We start from the raw sequence: 20,971 nt of genomic DNA on the forward strand, positions 1-20,971 counted from the left end.
CAGCTCCTTTGGACGCTTTATAACAGCTTTGGTTTCCCTTCAGACAGGAGGAACTGCCTCTACTCTGGCACCAAGTATTTGGATCGAGGGTGTGGTATTCTTCTCCTCCCACCACTGCTCATGGCATCTCCCCTCCCAGGACTGTAGTCTTGAAGGGTCACAAATCCTTCTAGTCATGGGAAGTGACAAAGAATGACTCCGTTCAAGAAAACCAGAGAAAAAATTTATTACTGTCCTTTATAAAATATCTCAAATAAGTTACATAGGCAAATATTTAAATTAAAATAAATTAACTCCACTCTATGCTGGGACACGTGACTGTCCATAAAGTCAAACTAGGATTTATGTTTCTTTGAAAAAATATGCCCTAGATTTCCGGTGTAAGATTTGAAAAAAATATCTATGCTTGGTGAGAGGAAGGAGAAATCTGCACTGGACAGAGGGGTTAAGGTGCGGTGCTGAAGCTGCTTGGTGCCAGTGGCACCTCCACATCCAGCTAAGTGCTAAGAGCATCCTCATCGTCGCTCCAGTCAGGAGGAGCATCTGTCCCGAAGTACCGATCACCAAAATTCCCTGTGGGGAGAGAGAGAGTCAGAGTGCAACACTGTGGGAGCCTTGGGACACATCCTCCTGCCTGTCCTCATCACAGCAGGCAAGGGGACCAAAGCAGATTTATCTGACAGCTTGAACAGCAGGAAAACAAGAGTGGCAGAAAAAGTGGAGCAGCCTGTAGGCTGGCTTAGCACCCGGTGGAGGTGTTTCCCAGCACAGCAGAAGTGAGAACAGAAGAACACAGTGAGCTTGTTTTGGGTGAACTGGTGGAAGGTGGCAGCTTAGGGAAGGAGGAGGACACAGGGCTGCTCCAGCTGTCCCAGCCTGACTTCTCTGCCTGGGGCTGGAGGAGGCATGTGCAATGGCTCCTGTTGCTGACAAGGTGATGGCTGCCTGGCAGACCTCAGAGCCAGCATGGTGATCCTGACACCCACCTGGCAGCAGGACCCAGGAGGGGCAGTGGCGCTCTGGGTAATGTAAGGCCAGACCTAAACTGCTGCTGACAGCCAGGGCTTCATGTCCTCTCCCCACCAGAAGCACTAAAAATCCCCTCGCCACAGGTCATTCCTACCAAGACACTCACCAATGCCGGGGATTATCCGGAAGAGGTCGTTCACCTTCTTGTCCACAGCTGTGGTGATGATCTTCACCCGGGGAAATGCATAGGCAACCGAGTGGACACCCATCTCTGCCATGAGCAGGGAGAGCAGGAAGATCTTGTCCTCTGGGACATCATGATCCTATAGGAAATGCACAGGGACAGCTCAGGATGAGTTACCCAAGCCTGTGCTGTGTGCCCTGACACCCTCCTTCCCATGGAGGAGCCAGTTCCAGGCACATCCCCTCAGCATGGCTGTGGCTGGTGCTTTGGAGGTTGCTCCAGAGCCAAACCCCTGCCCAACACCGTCCATACCAGCAGCACCCTCACTGCCATCATCGCCGCAGCGCCCGTGGAGACCGTGCAGTCCATCAGGATGACGTGGTCTTCGCTGATGTCCTTGGGCAGCCGCAGGTAGTGGAGCTGGGTGGAGGAAAGAGAGAGCAGCTTAGAGGCTGCAGGCAAATGGAGCAACCTGAGCCCTTCTCTTTGAGGGGTGAAGGATTCCTCCTGCCTCTCTATCCCTGGGACCCCAGCTGTCGGCTCGGAGCCAGCACAAACACTTGGCAGCAAACCAGCCCCTGCATGCACAAGCCTGCTGGAAAAAGCCACTTGAGCAGCTTTCAAAGCACTCAACCCTTGCGAAGACCAACTCCTGGGTTGCTGAAGAGCTGTCAGGAAACACCTGAGCCATGCTCCTACCCTGCATGCAGATTAACACCAGGAAATGTCCTCAGTGGCCCCAGGCTTTACCTCCGGCTCGCCCGTGTTGCAGTTGGTCTGGATGAGGATGGTGCCGATGCGGACGTCCTTGCACACCGCACGCAGCGCCGGCTCCATGGTCTCTCCTGCTCGCAGGATGGACACCCCGGTGATCTGCAGCACACGGCCGGGGTGGTTGCATGGTTTAGGAGCTGCCACCACCCCACACTGGGTCTCTGCAGCGGGGGACTCTAATGGGCAACCCAAAAGCATATCCCTTCCAAGAGGGCTGCGCCACTCCCAGTCCAGGCTGCCACCCTCAGTGAGAGGGCACAAGTGGCACAGTGACATTGCTGATGGCACCCTTGGTCACCGACCTGCCTTTCCTGATGGTACAGGGTGTCATACTCATGATAACAGGCACCAAACACAGCCTGATGGCAGACAGGGGTGTCCTTCCCTGCATCCACAGGGTTTCCAGTGCACCCCCACGGGGCAGGTCTCAACATTGCTTTGGCTTCCACTTACTTGCTTCCCACTGTATGTCCTCCCTTCGTAGTCATGTCCCTGAGGGGTCTGGACTGTGCAACTCTACAAGAAACACATGAAAACAGTTACCAGGGGCTCTGATGTGGCTCTCACAGGGGCCCTGGAGTCAGCCAGCTGCAGGGGCTGGACCCTTGGACACCAAGGCTGGACAAAGAGCTGTTACCCAGGGCCACAGCATTGCTCTGCAGCCTTGGGGAGTCCTGGTGCTTTTTAATCTGAGGGTTAAAAGGACTGATCCATGGGGAAGCTTGGAGGAGCAGCACCAGGACTGTCCTGGCTCCCCAGCAGTTGAAGGTTAGGAATCAGAGAAGAAACCCAGCATCTACCAGCCCTGAACCCACCTGGAATGGGAGCAGAGAGAGTGCGTGCTCAATTAGCAACCGCATCAACCTCTTGGAGTAGAAAATGAACTCGTCTCTGCTGGTCTCCTTGTTTCTAGAGGGGGAGAAAAGGCAATGTCAGCTCTGGACCAAAATGTGTCCCAGGAGTTGCTAGCAAGGGTCTGGCAGTCCCTGCCCCTTCCTGGTTCTTGTTTGCACCATCTGAGCCTGAAACTGTGCTGTCTGTTTTAATGTAAAAAGCAGAAAAATTATTGGCAAGATCACTGAGCAGTAACTACACAGGTCCTCTATGCAGGGGCCACCACCATCTGCCCTGTCTTGTGTCTCCAAGCTATACAGACAGGCCAGCCCATCCCACCAGTAGCTGAGCCCCATCCCACCCCAGGAGCCACAGCAGGGGCTTTTTACCTGATGATGGTGTGCATGCCCCTCACCTGAGGGGTGCTCTTCAGCACACTGAGGGTCTGAGGAAGGGGGTGGCACTGGTGGGCAGAGGCCAGGGCAGCCCTGAAAACAAAACACACAGTCAGAAGGTCTGGAGAAGGCTGCCTGAAGGCTGGAGCACAGCACATGGCCAGAGCCATCCTCCCAGATGTTATCTCATACTGCAAACACACACAGAGGCCATCCAGCTAAACTGAGCGAGCAGCCAGCCCTGCCTGGTCCCTGTCATGGCAAAGGGACCTGCTCCCACAAACCAGGGCCACTGGAGTTAGGGATACCTTGCAGCCCAAGGACCTGGCCTTCCTGCTGGGCAGTTGACCCAGGTTCATGGAATAGTTTGGGTTGGAAAGGACTTTAAAGACCATCTTGTTCCAGCCCTGTGCCATGGGCAGGGACACCTTCCGCTAGACCAGGTTAATCCAAGCCCCATCCAACCTGGCCTTTAACACTTCCAGGGATGGGGCAGCCACAGCTTCTCTGAAGGTGGCTGGCCCATCTTGGTTTCCACCATTTGGGAAGAAAGTAGACAATGAAATCAAAACCTTCTCCTATTCCAGAGTCTTATCTGTTGATGGATCTTGGACTCATGGGGTGAGGAGGGGCTGTTGTGGTTGTCTCTGACCTACAAGTGCCAGATGTCACCAGGAGCTGGACAGGCATCCAGGCTGGCAGTGCTGGCACATATCTGGAATGTGACTATTTCAGAGAGCACCTGGCGCATTCCAAATTGGGAACAGCTTCAAGACTTTATGGCTGGACAGGACTGGCTCTGTGTGACTCACTCCACATAACGAATAGGGCTGGAAGCTATTCTGGGATCAAGGGAACACCATTCATGGGGAAGCGCACAATGGAGCCCCATTAGTCACTTCTCCCTGTGAGAGTGGCAGTAATGAGAGGAAGGTCACATTTAGCTTCCACAAGGCTGGGCAAGATGGACAAGCAACTTTGTCTGGGAGGAGGGCTGGGGTTTGAAAGCCACACATCAGATCACACATGTGCCAACGGCTGCATCTGGCAAAAAACACAGAGATGTCAGGGAGGCAGAGAAGAGAGCAAATGAAAGCACTGCATGATTAAGATTTCAAATCAAGCAGAAACCTGGATTAATGGCACACAGAGGCACGCAAGCGGAGAGGAAGACAGAGAAGATGGATAGGCATGAAGGAGAGCAGAGCTCAAGGCCTCCATCCACATAGCCATCTCCTGGTCTTTGCCAACCAACACCAAACAAGACATTCCCAAGGCCTGTGGGTACTTAAGGGCTTCTTCTTGCTTTACCAGCTCCAGTCGTGTGTAGCGGCTAAGAGTCCCCGTGCAGGGAACGCTCCAGAGAGCCAGGACAGCTGGCAGCCGTGCAGAGAGCATGGATGGGTTGTGGTTCCCTTCTGGGCTTGCCCGCTGTGTGCAGACCCCATCGTTGGTTTGGGACAAGCAGCCCTCAAGGCCCCGGCCCTGCCGTCAGTGAAGCGAGCTCACTCTGTTAGTCGCTGTCTCACAGGTTCAAAGCTCTCAGAGATGCTCCCGTGCCAGGGCTGTGCTGCTGGCAGCACCCACGGCTCTGCCCCCACAGCCCTCCCTTCCCTCCTCCTGCCAGAGCTGGCCTGGGGACAGATCCTAGGGGCACAGCCCTACCTAAACCCCTCTCAACCCCCTGAATCCCAACACGTGGTGGTGAGGGCATGAGCCCTGCCTTGGGCAGATGCTGGTGCTGTCATGGGGGCTGCCAGCTCACCTGCTTTAGGGGGCAGAGACAGGCCCCCAACACAGAGCCACAAACCCTTAGCACATGGCCTTGGCTGGGTTTGCCCAGGTGACAAACTGCTGTTGCCTAAACCAGAAGAGCTGGTGGGGTCATCTTCCATCAGCACAGCTCACCAAGGAGCACAGGACGGAGCTTGCCACTGGCACTTTTCCCCTGCATCACTGCCAGGTCCATGTCACAGCATCCCACCATGCCAGTGGAATGGGCAGCCCCTCTCCCGTTGTGATGTGACCCAACTCCTGCTCCCTGCCACACATGCCAAGGGTCTTCCAACCTCCATGAGCAGTGGGAACACCTCCCCTGCACCCCGAGCTGTCAACAGACCCCCAGGAAATGCTGTCAACATTCTGTCACCAAGTTTTCCACACCTTCCTTCAACACCCATGCAGTATGGTGACAGGGAGGTCTGGATACCACCCTGCTTGGAAGCCACTCAGTGTTGTGGGGGTCTCTCTGTGGTACTTTCTGGGAAACAGGTCCCATTTTTGGGATAAAGCTTCTCTTTCAAGTGCCCCCACTTCTGTCTGGCCCACACCGCCCCAGCAAAGCGGGACCCCATGAGCTGTCTGCCCCAAGATGCCCCGCCCGGGTTAGTGAGGCGGCTCACCCTGCACAGCCCTCGCCCACTCCCCGCCATTAGTGTCACAACCAAAACACTGCCATAAGCGTTTGTCTCCTCACATATCCCAGCGCAGCTTCCTCTGGTCACCCGGTGGGAGGGATGTTCAGGGGAGACAAGACAGGAGACACAAGAGTTTAGGAGAGGGACAAACATGACATGAAAAAGAGGAGAAAGCACTGTCATTAGAGGGGGAAAAAAATCCCTCAACTGATCAATGGGTCTTGGACCTGCCTGATGCCTGGGCCATCACTGTACAGACCCAACACTCCTCCCTTGGTGACCAAGTCATGTCACCACTGCTCTCCATGGCACTGGCTCCACTCCCGGCTCCATGAGGGAAAAGAACTGTCTGCTCTCACTGCCCTGGAGCCACAGCAGGGACACTGTCCCACCTCTGTCCCAGGCAGTACCACACTGCAACGGTGGCTCTTGGGAGTCTGGAGGCACCTAGAACCACAGAATCCTAGAATGGTTTGGATGGGAAGGAACCTTAAAGATCAGCTCATTGCACCCTCCCTGCCATGGGCAGGGACACTTCCACTAGACCAGATTGCTCCAAGCCCCATCCAACCTGGTACTCAACATGTCCAGGGCTCATGCCAAGTCCTCACCCAGGGCTCCACTTCACCCAACCGGCCCTGCTCCCAGGGAAGTTGCTTGTGGGCTCACAGGGGTGTCCCCCTCCTGCATGCTGATGATCTGCTCAAGCCTTGGAGAACATGGAAAGCCAACAGCACTGGAAACGTGGAAAGAGACCTGGCTCTGAACAGAACATTGCCTGCAGGGAAGACCTGGAGAGGGACTGGAGGCTGAGGGAAGAGCTCAGCCCTTCCACAGCCATCCCACCACTGCTGTCACTCCCTGCCCATCCTGGGAGGGAAGGAGGGAGCGCAATGCCTCCTGTCCCTCCCTGCCAAGACAGGACTGTGACGGAACATCCAGACGGGCGGCCGTGAGCACGTCAAGAAAACGTCTTATTTTGGAAACTTATTTTTTCCCCCGAGAACAAAACTTTAAAGGGAAAAAAAAAAATGGAAAGAAGAAGAAAGAGAGAGAGAGAGAGAGAAGGGGTGACCATCTCCCAGGAAGACTTCAGGGAGCATCCTCAGCTCTTTGTGGAACATGCTATCAAGCAGGAAGCAGACAAGAGACATCGAGCTACAAAGGAGATGATGCAGTCAAGGCATTTCAAACACGTACACGGCTGCCTTTCAGGGCTGACATTTCAAACAAGGGCTATTAAACTGCGCCACGGGTTGATATTTAAAGACACAATTGGCAAAGGGCACGCCAAGCTGATCGGGACCTTGGGGGTGGGGAATATTGATTGGTGAGGGGAACCGGCTGGAAAGAGCGCTGGCTCCAGGAGCGGGAGAGCGTGGCAGGAGGGATGCAGAACAGGCTGGGCTGGGAGCACTGTGCCTCAGCATGGGCTGGCTGCTGCAGCTCCTGCTGCCAGGCTCCAGGAGGAATACCCACCTGGGAGGGCTGGTATGGAACTACATCTCCAGCATGAGCACAGTGAAACATGGGGGAAGCTGGACAAGAAATATCCCAAGAATGCTAAGGAACAACCTGTGCTCTGAGGGAATAACTGGGAAGGCAAGCATGGTCCTCTGGAGCTAGGGGTTTCAGGATGAAAACAAGCCTTGCATGTCCAAGGAAGGCACCACTTGCTTTAAACTCCCCAGAATACACCCACCTGAGTGGGGAAAGGCACTCCCTGCTTGTCCCAGCCAGTCCCTTGGCCAGAAAAGGCAGCCCTGCAGCACAAGGACCACAGAGACACCTCAGACAGGGGCCAGATCTGAGCATTCAGGTTTTATCCTACCAGCACAAAGCCCTCCCTGTGTCCCAACTGCCACCAAACAGCAGTGACTTCAGAACAACAACCGTGACATTTAGATGAAGCCATTCCAGACAAGAGGATGGGGAATTGTTTGCGATGAAAAGCCCGTATTTGCCAGGCACATGTCACTTGATGTGACTCTCCATCCACCCCACTCCTCTTGCAGAGAGACAGCAGGGGAAACCACAGCAGCAGTAAAGCACTGGGGCTCCAGCAGTGGCAGCAGATTTGTGTTTTTGCAGGAATTTTTTTCCAGATTTTCTATCAAAGGCATAAATGGAAGCCTTAAACAGAATATAAAACCGGCTATAGTGATCATGGAGGTGTTTTGGGAGGTCAGTGTTACCTTTCCAAACTCGCTATCATAAAACTTCTAATACTTTATGGATATATTAAATACCTGATTTTCAAGTGCAGAAAAAGATCACCTGTACCGAGCACCCCTTTGATTAAAGAGGAGAAAGGAAATTTTATGTGTGTATAACTATCTGTCTATCTATCTATCTATCTATCTATCTATCTATCTATCTATCTATCTCTATATACACATACATATTTGCACACATATTACTCTCCTCTCTAATGTTATTCCTGCAATTTTTTAAAGCAACAGATTTCTCTCCATACTAAAGAGCACTTTCCCACCTGGACCTCCAGACACAGAGGGAAGCTTACGTGTCTGTACGGAAATGTCAGGCCCCAGGGTGTAAAACAAGCAAAGGGAAATAAAATAAAACATCCACTTGTCTAGTCTAGGAAATGACTGGCTAAGGCAGAAATAAGTAAAGCAGAGCCTTTTCCCTGTTCACCTCAGTTATTTTAAAAGCTCATTGTATGCCAAATGTAAATTTTAAGGTTACTTGACTTGAGTATCTCCATTCAATGATGGAGATCTAAATGAAACCCATTTCCAGTAATCCATTCCCTCCGCTTCCTACAAGAATACCTGAAAGCCTAGTTGGCTTCTTAATGGAAGCAAGAGAGCTGAAGTCCCATCTGGGGCCACACTCTGAAGAGGTTTAGTAAATCAACATATATGTTATAGCATCCATCTACAGATACTGAGAAATTAGAAATCCTGTTGGATTTAGGCAGCAGGATTTTCTCAGTCCTCCAAAAGTGGCTGTGCATCCTCCAGAAGCTGTGGTAAAGTTGGTACCTCTGGCCATGTGAAGCTGCTACGCTCCTTTGGGTGCCACCAGGCAGATCCCTGCGTGCAGCAAGGGGTCCAGGGTTCCCACCACCCTCAAGATCACAGACTGGTTTGGGCTGGGCCATGGGCAGGGACACCTTCCACTATCCCAGGTTGTTCCAAGCCCCATCCAACCTGGCCTTGAACACTTTTAGGGATGGGGCAACCACAACTTCTCTGGGCAACCTGTGCCAGGGCCTCACCACCATCACAGGGAAGAACTTCTTCCTCTTACCCAATCTAAATAGCTCCTCCTTTAGTTTAAAACTGTTCCTCCTTGTCCTATAACTATCTGCCCATTTAAAAAGTGACTCTCCACCCTTTTTTCAAGATGCTTTGACTAATCTAATAATTGATGTTTAACGATATTTAATCATTAGGGATGGAGAGTGGCTCTGAAAACTGTTCATCTTAGAGGATGAAGAGAAATAAAACAGAGTCTCAGGATGAAAAGCCTCCCTTCCTGCAGAGACCAGGGATCCCCAGCTATAAACCTGGCCCTGTCCCAGCTTCAGGGGTCTGCACTCAAGCTGGCAGTACCTCCCTGGGGAGCAACCCTGTTCCTGCCATCCCAAAGCCAAGGGGAAGGTGGCCTTTTGTCACTGTGGAGCGTGACGAGGCCGTGCGCTACGCGAGCTGCCAGTCCCGCCGCAGGTCGGGGTGAGGCCAAGTGGTGCCTGGCATTGGAAATGCCTCAGCTGCACAGACAGGACAGAGTGAGGGCTCTTACCTGACACTGAGTTCACGCTGCGGCAGCAACACAAAGACACAACGCAACCGGTATTAAGCATTGTCAACACCAGGGTCGTTTCAAGATAAAAAAAAAGGAAAAACAGGAGTATTTTCCTGAATTCACATGTAGCCTTTTGCCCTTCTTCCCCTCCCCAGGTCAATGAAAGTCCCCCCCAAGCCAACCCCTTGCCTGGCTCACAGCAGCACCCTGGGGGTGCTGGGTTTGCTGTGATATTCCTTGGCTGGATCCCAGGAGCTGGGGGAAACAGCCATTCCTTCCCCTTTCCTGGACTCTGCCTCAGGGCTGGGTGCCCTCCTCAGCCTGGAACTAGCAGGGATGCTAGGGCTCTGATCCTTCCTCCTGTGACCAAGGGTTTAGAAACCACCTTCCCAGCGTGCCAGAGTTTAGTGCTGGGAATTCAGGCAGCCAGGTACTCCAGGAGGAGGAACCTGCCAAGACACCTTTGCCCAAGAGCAGTCCCTCTTGATCCTTCTATCACGGGAAGCCAGATGCTGTGGTGTGCCAGCTCCCATCCCAGGCCTGAGCAGCTCCTGCCACCTGGGAGCTCCAAAAAAGACTTGAAAGAACCAAGCCCTACACTTTCCAGTGCATCTATCTCCAGGTCATGCTCCCTCCACCTCCCAGGACATCACTCTGAGCATCTCCACAACTGAAACATCACCAAAGCTACAACTGTGGGGCGGGAGGAGGCTGTGCTGTTCGGGGACAGCAACATAAAATGCCATCAGTTCATTGCAGGGTCCCAAAACACCAGTCAGGACTGGCCCAGGACAAACAGAAAACTTAAAGCCAGCAGGGGGGAAGTGATGGAGCATGTGCCTGGACTGGGGCTCAAACGTGACCAGACTTAGGATTTTGAAACCCGAGAGCTGCACACAGCACAGAAGTGGAAAAGTGGGCTCCTGACTGGAAAGCCTGTGCAGCAATGTCTGCATGGGAGAGAAGAGGAGAAGCCCAAGAGCTGGAGCAGTGGAGGGTCTGGGGCAATGCTGGCCCTGGGAGGGATGCACGCAGGGGGACACATCCCTAGGATCATGGGAGGGTGGCTGGTTTGTCCCCTGATGATTTGCTGTCCCAGGGAGGGAAGGAAGCTGCTGCTGGACCACAGCTGGCAGAGGAGCCAGGACCAACCAGAGCACAGGGAGAACGCAGTTTCCTTCACTGGAGTGAGGGAGAGGGCTGAGAGGAGTTCACAGGGACTCCCACACCTGGAGCACAGGAGAAGCCAGGCCATTCCCACCTGGGCACCCAGAGCATGGCTCCCTGCCAGGCAAGGCTGTGAAGCCCCCTCACCACCCAAGGACTGGGCAGCTCTTACCTCTTCCAGCTGGCTGTGAACATGCTGAACAATCAGGTCGATGGCCACAGTGTTTCCACTCCCTGCAGTGACCCAAAAGCAAAAGTATCAGAGAGTCAGAATTGTTAAGGTTGGAAAAACCCTCTAAGATCATTGAGTCCAACCATTAATCCAACACCGCCAAGGCCACCACTAAACCATGTCCCCAGGTGCCACATCCACACACCTTTTAAATCTCTCCAGGGACGGTGACTCCACCAGTGCCCTGGGCAGCTTGTGCTAGGGCTTGACAGCCTTTTTGGTGAAGAGATTTTCCCTGACATTCAAGCTGAACCTCCCCTTGTGCAACTTGAGGCTGTTTCCTCTTGTCCTGACACTTTATACCAGGGAAAGAAAAGTCACCCTGGTCAGCACCACAGGTTTTTTCCATGTTTCTTCCCTAAATTCCCACTGTGTTCAAAACTATACTGCTTCCCCAAACCGCTCTTTCCTAGTGAAGCAGGAGACATTTCTGCTTTTATTAAATTCTTATTCTATAATCTGTTACTGGATATCTTCAAGTCACCTCCAGCTCTTAAATCACTGTGCTGCAGGAGCTCGTAGGGCAGGAGACTGGCTGAGGGAAATGTACAGACTTTCCCCATGCTTTTGGGGAGTGTTTGGAGAGCCTCAGCTGGAGGGACCTTTGCTTTGGCATGGGACAGCCACTCTGTGTCCTCACCAGCCAGAGAGAGACAGACTGGCTGGCAGAGCTGAGGGCAGAGGGCTGGGGTCTCTGAAGGGTCTCAGGGGTGCCACTGAGGACAGCCCTGGGCAGGTACCTCGGGGGACAACGATGTCTGCCAGCCGCATGGTGGGCTGGATGTACTGGTCGAAGGCGGGCTTGACAAACTTGTTGTACTGCTTGATGACACCCTCGATGTCCCGGCCACGCTCGCTGATGTCCCTGCGCAGGCGGCGCACCAAGCGGATGTCTGAGTCCGTGTCCACAAAGATCTTCAGATCCAGGAGCTGAAAGGAGAGTGGAGGGGACAAATCCCACTGGGTCAGGTGTGGGACTCAACCCATCACCCCCTGCTGCCCTAGGCGGGGCTGAGCCCAACCCGGCCCAGCACCCATTTAAAAGTGCCCAGATCCGCTGTGCTCCCTCCTGCGCAGAGCTTCTCCCTGGAACCTGGCTGGTGCTGCTGTGACTCCCCTGCTGCCACCTTACTCTCGTGTCCCCTGAGACTTGTCCTGCTCCCAACTCTGTCCCTACTGCTAACCAGCTCCAAAACTTTGGCTGGATGTTATTTAAGAGCAAGGAGGAGACAAGAGGAGTTACTGTCCATGACACACACCAAGCACGGGCTTCTTAATCAAAGAATCCTTGGATGGTTTGAATTGGAAAGGACTTTAAAGATCATCTCATTCCAAGCCCCTCCCACAGGCAGGGAATTAATGCTGGAAAGGATCCCAGCATAGCAGGGCAGCTCATGACTCTGCCCTGAATTGCGAGAGGCAGGAGTGTGGATGCTGAGTGGAGTCTCCTGGGGGATTCATCCAGCTGTCCACTGGAGGTCATCCTTGCTCCAGAAAAGTGCAACCCAAGTGCTTGCTTGGCAAGGGAGGTAACTTTAGACAGAGCTTGGCTAAGTCTGTGCATGGCTCACTGCCTGCTGCAGCATTTGTCACGGCTGCAAAGATGGAGACAGGCTGAGAGAGCTGGGGTTGTACAGCCCGGAAAAGAGAAGGTTCCGGGGAGACCTTAGAGCCCCTTCCAATATCTAAAGAAGCTCCAAGAGAACTGGAGAGCAACTTTGGACAAGGGCCTGGAGTGACAGAGCAAGGGGGAGTGGCTTTGCAGTGCCAGAGGGCAGGGTTAGATGGGATATTGAGGAAATTTGTCCCTGTGAGGGCGGTGAGGCCCTGGCACAGCGTGCCCAGAGAAGCTGTGGCTGCCCCACCACTGGAAGTGTTCATGGCCAGGTTGGACAGGGCTTGGAGCAACCTGAGGTAGTGGAAGGTGTCCCTGCCGATGGCAGGGGGTGGAATAAGATGAACTTTAAGGTCCCTTCCAACCCAAACCATTTGATTCTATGATAAATCCAAATAATCCCCAAGAGAGCCTGAAGTGCTGGATGATTCCCTGCCAGGAACACCAGGCTCTGTGCAGTAGAAGTTCAGCAGATTTGCCTATGGCTGTACAAGCCACAGCACGCAGTGTGGAGGTGGGCTATTTCTAGTTGTGTTTATGCACCAGCATTGCCAGGAACCAGGTCACCACTCGGCTCCTGCTTCCTGGGCACAAACGGCTGAGATCGAGGTATTTGCTGAAACACTTGACCTCTTCCAGGGACTCTTCCCTGGCCACTGCAGAGTCAAAGCCTTTTTCTCCTGCACAGGGAAGTGCTGCAGCAGTTGGTCTATCCTGGAAGAGAAGGTCACTTCCCTGCTGCAGGACCTCAGGAGAGAGCATCCTCCCACCATCTCACCCTGGAACTGCTTCGAAACCCTTCCTCACCTTCAGGAGCTCCTTGTCTGCAAATGCCATGATGCCTTCGAAGATAATCACATTGGCGCCATACAGGGTTTTCTGTGGAGTCAGAATGGATGTGGTTAGGCACAGATCACCTGCTCAGAGGTGCCCTGTCCCAGGGAATCTCTCTGGGTTGTGACTGTGACAGCTCAACCAAAAAATGCACCCTGAGCCAGGCACACAGCAGAGGGTGACAGCGCCAATCGGACTGCAAAGGGCAGGGGCTGGAGGGGTCCAGCTGGCTCCCCCTCTCCCCTGCCTTGGCTGTCCCCCACCTTGTCCCACCCCCTCAGTGTCCCATACCCATTCCTTCTTCCGGCTGTGGGTGGTGAAGTCGTAGATGGGGATCTTGACGCTCTTGCCTTGCTTCAGCTTCTTCAGGGTGGCGATGATGAGGTCAAAGTCAAAGGCGTCAGGGTGGTCAAAGTTGAAGTCGTTGCTGGCTGCCTGCTCCTGCTGCTGCTTGGTCAGCACCTGCCACAGAGCAGAGCTTAGGGCATGTGGCTGGGCAGTTCCCTCCCCACTGCCGTGCCCAGTCACCTCTTCCCTGCCCCAAGAGCCATTGGAAGGGAAAACCACATGCTTACCCTAAATCCACAATATGTTTCCTCACCAGGGGTTACCACACAATCCCAGATTGGTGTGGGTTGGAAGGGACCTTAAAACTCATCTCATTCCAATGCCCTGCCATTGGCAGGGACACCTTTCACTAGATCAGGTTGCTCCAAGCCCTGTCCAACCTGGCCTTGAACACTTCCAGGGATGGGGCAACCACAGCTTCTCTGGGCAGTGGCAGCCTGAGGAGCCTGGCCAGGCCAACAGGGGTGCAGCCTCACCTTGTAGAAGGAGTCCATGGACAGCAGAACCACCCACGGGACATCAAGAGCCTCAATGATCATGGTGGCCACCGTGGTCTTCCCAGAGGCGCTGCCTCCTCCCAGGCCTGCCAGGGAAAAGATGATGAAGCCACCAACCCCAGGCACAGACCTTCCCACCATAGGCTGGAGCCCAGGCCCTGAGCTTTTGCACTAAGCTGGAGGAACCTCCAAAGAGGGAAGTCACAGGCACTCCAAGAGATTATCCCTGAAAATGTCAAATGGCATGTACTGGAACTGCCAGCAACATGCCCAGCAAAAGCTGGGAAACCCATCATTAGATGGTTATGTAACACGGGGAGTGCTGGCATGGGAACCAGCCCAGCCTAAATCCCTAGGAACTCATGACAGCCCAGGCAACAGGAGCTGAGGGAACAAGAAGCAAAGAGTGTGGTATCCTATAATCCATCACCCCCCCTGCACACTCCTGGGTTCAGCCCACCCAGTCAATGCAGGACTAACCACAGGGACTCCCCCTGCTCCTGTCCAGGCTGGAGCCAACCTCAAATTTCCAAGGTGGTGGTGGGGCAGGAAACCCACCGCAATCTCCTGAAGAGCCATGGGGCAGGTGGTACTAATGCTGCCTGGGCAGCGTGGAGGTGGCCTACCTATGACAAAGGCCTCCTTGGACTGTGTCCCGTGCTCATTGTACCAGGGTGGCCGGCCCGCTGTGTAGATGGTCCTTTTGCTGGTCCGCAGCAGCGGGGGCTCAGACTTGCACTGGCTGGTGGTCCGCTTCCGAGGGGGCTTGGTGGAGCCCACAGCGGGATACAGCCGGTCCAGGGATTCAGCACTGCTGTTACTGGGGTGGGGAAGGGAAGGAGCACAGTTACCGGGGGTGGGGAAGGACACATGTTCCCACTGTGTGGGAGCGGGGTCCTGGGGGATCCTATTGTACAGGTGAGGGATGCAATGGAAGAGTGGGACAGCCAAGCACAGCTGTGCTGCAGCACTACCAGCACCCACATCTCTGTGACCCACGGCCAACACCGAGGAATTCTCACACAGAAGCAATTTTAACTTGGAAGAGGTGCCATGCAAACATCCCTCCCTAAACTCCTGCTGTTTGAGGAACGTCTGTGTGAAATAAATCCCCCAGTGAGCTCTCAAAGCATGGAGGGGTGTGTTACAGGGGGCAACAACACGCCCTGATGTGCCGAGGGACCTTTCTTGGGGATGGAAGTCAAACACATGGGCTACAGCACAACCATCCTCATCCCCCCCCCTCCCCAATCCCTTTTCTCTCCCCACTTTGAGCACTCCACTCCCACCCAAGCTCTAGTTCTCCCACCCTTTTGTCCTGAAGCCCCCAGGGACAAGCCTGTGAGCTGGGCAGACCTAGGCAGTGCTGGGCAGAGCCATCAGCTTTGCCTTGGGAGCTGAGAGAGCTCTGAGCTCACCCAAAGCCCTGCAGCTGCTGAACAGTCTCCCTTATCTTCCCTCCAGGAGAGGGAGAGGAACAAGGCACCCTCCAGAGCCCTTTCCAGCTTGGCAGGAGGAGAGCTGTGGCCGGGAGGCGATAAGCAGCCTCTGGCCAGGAGATAAGCTGCAGCGCTGCCTGGCCAGCTAAGGGACAAGGAGGATTATTTATGCCAGTGCCTGCTCCTCCCTGCTCCTGTTCCGCTGCCCCAGGGGAATGTCTGCTCCCTGGGAGAAAGTGCAAAGGGCTCTCCTGGCTCATGCTGCTCCTCTCCCCAGCCATGACTGGGCTGGAAGGGAAACCAAGAGATCTGGGCACCACTGGCTCCAAGCTGTCACTGGTACAGCCGGCCGAGCCAGCAGGGCTTTGCTGCTGCTCTGTTATGGCTTGCTCTTGAAAGGGCTTAAACTGCAGGGCTTTACAGATTTTGGGTTGATTTTAAGCTGTTTTGGTATGAAGATTAATTCCCTTCCCTCCCCCAGCCCTTTTTAGAACAATTTTAGATAAAGATCAAAATTTCAGACAGGCCATCTGTGTGTGAAGTGACCCGGCAATCCCCACCCTTGCATGGCAAACAAGCCCCCTGGGCAGGGTGGGATCCCCCTGGCAAACCCCCCGGGCATGGCAGGATGCCCACAGCACACCATCCCTACCTCCAGCACCAGCACAATCCTGTGGAGCAGGCAAGGAGACAGGGATTTGCCTGGGTTTGCCGAACTCCTGCTAACAAAAGGCAGGCTGCAGCTCCTGCCCCTGTTACAGGACCTCTCCCACTGATGTCCACCCTAAACTGTGCACCCCCAGAGTCCCCCACAAGAGTTCAAGACACCAACACCCCATCCCTTGCTGGAGCCCATCAGCACACACAGCCAGTTCCAAGCATTGCCAGCCTTGGGTTCAACCAGGAGCCCAAAACACCCCAACTACGACTCTTAAAAAGCAACCTCAGGAGATGACACCCATCAGGAAACCTTCTGGGGTGTCTTCCTGTGAAAAAATGGCTCCTTCCATGAGGAACAGCAAACCCAGGTGGGATGTTTGGATCTCCTCTCCCACTGGTGATGCTGCAGCAGCCGTTACCCCCTGGTGCTACTCCCAGAGCGGGGCTGACAGCAGCCGGTACTGCTGGGGCATAAACAACGTCACTTTGGCTTGATAAAAGCAGAGATGACAAAAACACGGTTGTTTACCAGAGAAGAAAGCGGTTCCTTTCATCCGCATCCCAGCCCCTCTCCTGGGACCGTGGTTATTCCAGAGCCGTGCTGCCGGCGCAGTGCCGTGGGCTGCTCGGATGGTTTTCCTCCAGGATTGCACGTCAGTCTCCATGTGACAGGCGAACCTGTCGGGATGCTCTGCTCCTTGGTGTCACCCAGCACCAAGCTCTGCTGTGCCAGCCTGCAGATCCTGACCGAGACCACTATTCCCAAAGTGACTCCAAGTTGGTCAAAGCTCTGTTTTTTGGAGCTGGAGTGGAGCTGGAGCAAGGCTGAGCTCTGCTCCCACTGCCTCCAACCAGCATCAACATCATCCAGCTCCTGCCAGGAAGAGGTTTGGACTCTGACAGCTCCACCCGGAATTACAAGCAGTGCCCAGAATTACAGCCACAGCTCCACCCTGCCTTCCCAAGTGTCACCTCTCCACTCTGCTCTCCAGGGTGCCTGCAGCACACCCAGGGTGTTGGCACAGAGGAGACATCGCTGTGGGACGCAGGGACACACACCCCTGGGAGAGGAGCGGAGCCATCCCCCACACACACACCTGGGGCTGCTCTGGGATGCAGCACCTGAATCCCATTCCAAGAGTTGGCATTCTGCCTTACCTCATCCAAATTCTGGACTTTCACCAAAATTCTACCTATTTCTATCAGTACCATCTACACCATCAGTGCCTCTACAGGTGGCTGATATTCTACACCTCTCAAATCTACATTTCCCATGATTTATTTGGGAGAAGCAGGGCTGTGGGACTGCAGGACTGCCCTGGAGTTCTCCAAAGGTCATGCCTTTTCTCCTAATGTTACACTTCAAGATTTGTGGATGTTTTCCACGGCTGCCTTTGCCAGGAAGGGGCTCTTCTTGCTCCAAAGGGACAGACGATCTCAGCCATCTCCATTGGCCATTCCTCCCTATCCCTCTTTAAAAATTCCCTGCAGCAGTGCTGAAGCCCCTGCAATGCCCTGACTCGCAAGGTGAAGCCCCCAGAGAATGGGACTCTGTTCAGAGCTGAAGTCAATGCCACTGCCCTCCCAGAGGAGGGTCCTTGTCCCACATGGATCCTCCCCGGTGGAGCAAACCCCTGGGGTGCCAAAGCCAGGCAAATAGGAAAGGAAACATCACCCTGGGCTTGCCAATCCCTCTCCTGCCAAGCCTTCCTGGAGGGCTTGGCTGCCACAGCTCTCTCCAGGCTGTCCCCAGCTTTTGGGGATGCTCTGCCTTCCCTGTGGCTGCTGCATCCTTGCTGGAGCATCTCAGAGGAAGCCTGGGGGAGGTCCTGCTCCTGAGAAGGGCTCTCCAGCTCCACTGCTGTGCCAGCACAAATGAAGGAAGCATTTGCTCCTGCTTAGTCCAGGTATGGATTTACTGAGGTGTGAGGGACACCCCTCTCCTTCCCCACCATGTTCCCATCCCCATCCCTGTGCCCTGTGCTCAGGCTCTCTGCACCCTGCTGCCTTCAGAGACCCCTGAGCACCCTGGATCTGTGCTAGGCTGGGAGCGCAAAGGCAGCAGGTCCAAGAAGTGCCCACAGCAGCAAGGAAAGATGGCACAGCCCCAAACCTGAACTTGGCAGCAGACAGGAGAGCATGTCCTGGGCTCTGCGCCCTGTAAACAACCCACTGACCGAGCTCCCAGCCCTGTGGACCCCCTGCCAGCCCCCCACAGCCTGCTGAGGTGCCGGGCTGGCTGCAGCCATGCCCCATGGGAAGCTGATCTTTTCAGATGGGAGTTGGGGCTGAGGGACTGGGACAGGAGCCACCGAGAGTTCACTCCAGCAAACAAACAGGAAAACCAGCAAATCCCACCCAAAACCGAAGCAAAACTCACCCGCCATCTGGCCCGAGGGCCCAGCAGCCCGAGATGCGGACACTGGAGAACGCTGGGGGGCTGCTCATGTCCCCCTGCCGCCGATCCAGGGGTGATCCTGGACTGAGGGTGTCACCCCCTGCCCCTGTTCCTGTCCACACTTCAGCTCCTGTCCCACAACCTCTGGCACTACCAGGGTGAGGGTGGGGCTATGCCAGAGGGGCTCCCAGGGCGATTCTTGGGGCACGGAGCCAGGCACAGAGTGTCTCCCTGGAATGGGCACTGAAGGGTCCCAAGAGGCTGGGGTGAGGTGGAGCCCAAGCAGATCTGGGGGGCTGGAAGATGGAGGCAGGAGAAGGGAGCAGAGCTGGGGGAGTGTCTATGCCTGGGAGCTGCGAGGCGGTCAGCAGCATAAGAGGATAGCTTAACCTCCAGATTACGTTCATTACCTGATATTAATAGCACTGGCTTGATTAAAGAAAAAGAGAGGGGGTTGGGGGTGAGGTGACACCTCCCCTCACCGCCCCCAGCACAGGCAATAAACACCAGCCGCGGTGTCTCTGCTCCTGAGACTGGGGGTGCTCGGCTGTCCTGGACGTGGGGGCTCAGCAGGGAGGGCACCTGGAAAGTGACATCCACATCCACAGGCACTGGTGAGTTCCCAGGGAGCTCTCGACACCATTGGGGAGGGGGCTGCAGGGGGGCAGGAGGGGATGACCCCAAGGCAGGGGTAGCCAGCCAGCACTGCCCATGCAGCTGGTGGAGCAGCTGGGGCTCAGGGCTGGGGGCTGCTGGCCATGTTGGGCTTTTTGGTCCAGGACTCACACCCCTCTCCCTTGGCTCCCATCCGTGAAGGTCTGGCTGAGGGTCCCCCGCCCCAGTCACTCAGCTTCCCCAAGAGCTGCCCCTCACTGTCCCCTCTGCCCTGGAGTAAACAAGTGGGTGAAACTCAACACCCTGGGGCTGCGGGCGGCTAAGAATAACATCCCGCTGGCTGCTGTGCCCGGCCATCCACTCCCTCAGCACCCCCTGCCAGCTGCCCCTCGCCCCCCCCGGGCCAGCCGGCTTCTCTCCCAGCATCAGCCTCTCCAGGGAGGGCAGGGAGCCTGGGCATCCTGCGGGAAGCCCAGGGAGCCAGGCAGCTGCTGAAGGACAGGACATGTGGCAAAGGTGGGAGATGCTGGGCACCATGGCAGGGGCAGCTCAGGTCAGCCCTGGAGCAGAGGCTGGGGCAGTGCAGCCCTCAGCCCACAGCTTCTGGCTGCCAAGGAAGGGAGGAAGTGGTGCAGGACACACTGGAGGGCAGCCAGGCTCTGCCAGGGACACGGAGCATCCTGACAAAGTCCCATGGCCACCAAGTGAGACCCCAGCCCACCCCAGCATGGTGAGACAGGAGCCTGGCCTCTGTGCACCCCCTGCTGAGGGGTTTTGGGGAGGTGCTCCCTCCTGCTTAGCACCAACACCTGGAGATGGGGCCAGAAACAGAAAAAGACCCTTCCCGCCTCCTCCTCGAGCCATCAAGGTTGTTCCAGAGGCAGGGGAAACACACTGCCTCACAGAGTTCTCAGGAAACCCCCTCTTCTCCTACTCACCAATGGGACCTGCAGAGCATCACCTCAAAAGATGGAAACCTGATGTGAACCAGGAATGAGGGGCTGGTCCTGAGGCAGGGGACAGGGACAGGAGGGTTTTGGGGTAACCTGTCCCCAGCATGAGCCGCAGCTGCTGCCCCAAAGTCAGGGAAGTGAGCGATGATCAAAGGAACTTTTGCATCCCTGATCTCTGCCTGGACTCCCCTCTTGCTGTAAAAGCTCTCTCAGAAGTTTAAAAATAAAACTCTCTTCCGGAGCCACTTCTGTTCCCTCTCATTAAAGAAGCAAAAAAAAAAAAGCCAAGGGATGCGGGACACGGTGCGAGAAGCCCTTGCCCAGGGATATTGTTCCTTATCGTGTGCTCCTGCTGCCACCTTTCCTGCCTTTGTTAAATGTCCAGGCGACAGGAGCAAGTATCCCGGCATCCCACACGACATTCCCACTGGGCTCCCAGGTGGGACACACTGGCTCCAAAGGCCAGCAGTGAATGAGCCTTCCTGCCGGCACAAATCTCCTCTGCTTCCCCAGCCCCTTCCTACTTTCTGAGCTCTTGCACAGGTTGAAATTCCTGGGTTTTGGACTTTTTTCTTTCAGGTGATTTTTAAGAGCAAATCCCTCCTCTAATGGCAGACATAAAATTGGGAGAAAGAGGAAAGCAGGCACGAAGGCCAGGATCCCCTTTCCCTTCTGGTGATGGCAGCTGCTGGGTGGGTTTCCCCTGGAATTTAAGGATGGAAGCTGGACTGCATGTGGATTTTCCTGGCTTGGTCACAAGTACTGTCAGTGGATTGGTGTAAGAGTTGCAGACACACGAAGCCCATGGTGGAAGGATGCCTGTTCCCAGGAGAGAGTCCTGCTCCCAGATCCCACCCTGTGAGCAG

General features: G+C 55.0%; 1 protein-coding gene across 2 annotated transcripts; it reads right to left on the reverse strand.

Annotated features, from left to right (window-relative positions):
• Nucleotides 1-201: 201 nt before the first annotated feature.
• UCKL1 (uridine-cytidine kinase 1 like 1) lies at nt 202-18,884 on the reverse strand. Of its 2 annotated transcripts, none has more exons than XM_082292847.1 (15): nt 18,520-18,884; nt 14,667-14,860; nt 14,020-14,126; nt 13,487-13,657; nt 13,169-13,240; nt 11,487-11,676; nt 10,687-10,748; nt 9,345-9,361; nt 3,151-3,249; nt 2,743-2,836; nt 2,381-2,443; nt 1,904-2,026; nt 1,466-1,573; nt 1,136-1,292; nt 202-573 (listed from the first exon to the last, which is right to left on the reverse strand). In XM_082292847.1, the coding sequence occupies exons 1-15, from the start codon at nt 18,585-18,587 to the stop codon at nt 497-499; spliced, it is 1,602 nt and encodes a 533-aa protein (XP_082148973.1). In that variant the 5' UTR covers nt 18,588-18,884; the 3' UTR covers nt 202-496. The 2 variants fall into 2 exon arrangements, with proteins under 2 accessions (XP_082148973.1, XP_082148972.1); XM_082292846.1 differs by lacking the exon at nt 9,345-9,361 and adding an exon at nt 5,633-5,652 and having other exon boundaries at nt 18,520-18,881.
• Between the last annotated feature and the right edge of the window lie 2,087 nt (nt 18,885-20,971).

This window comes from Coloeus monedula (assembly GCF_965178545.1).
Source record: "Coloeus monedula genome assembly, chromosome: 17".
NCBI classification, from domain to species: domain Eukaryota; kingdom Metazoa; phylum Chordata; class Aves; order Passeriformes; family Corvidae; genus Coloeus; species Coloeus monedula.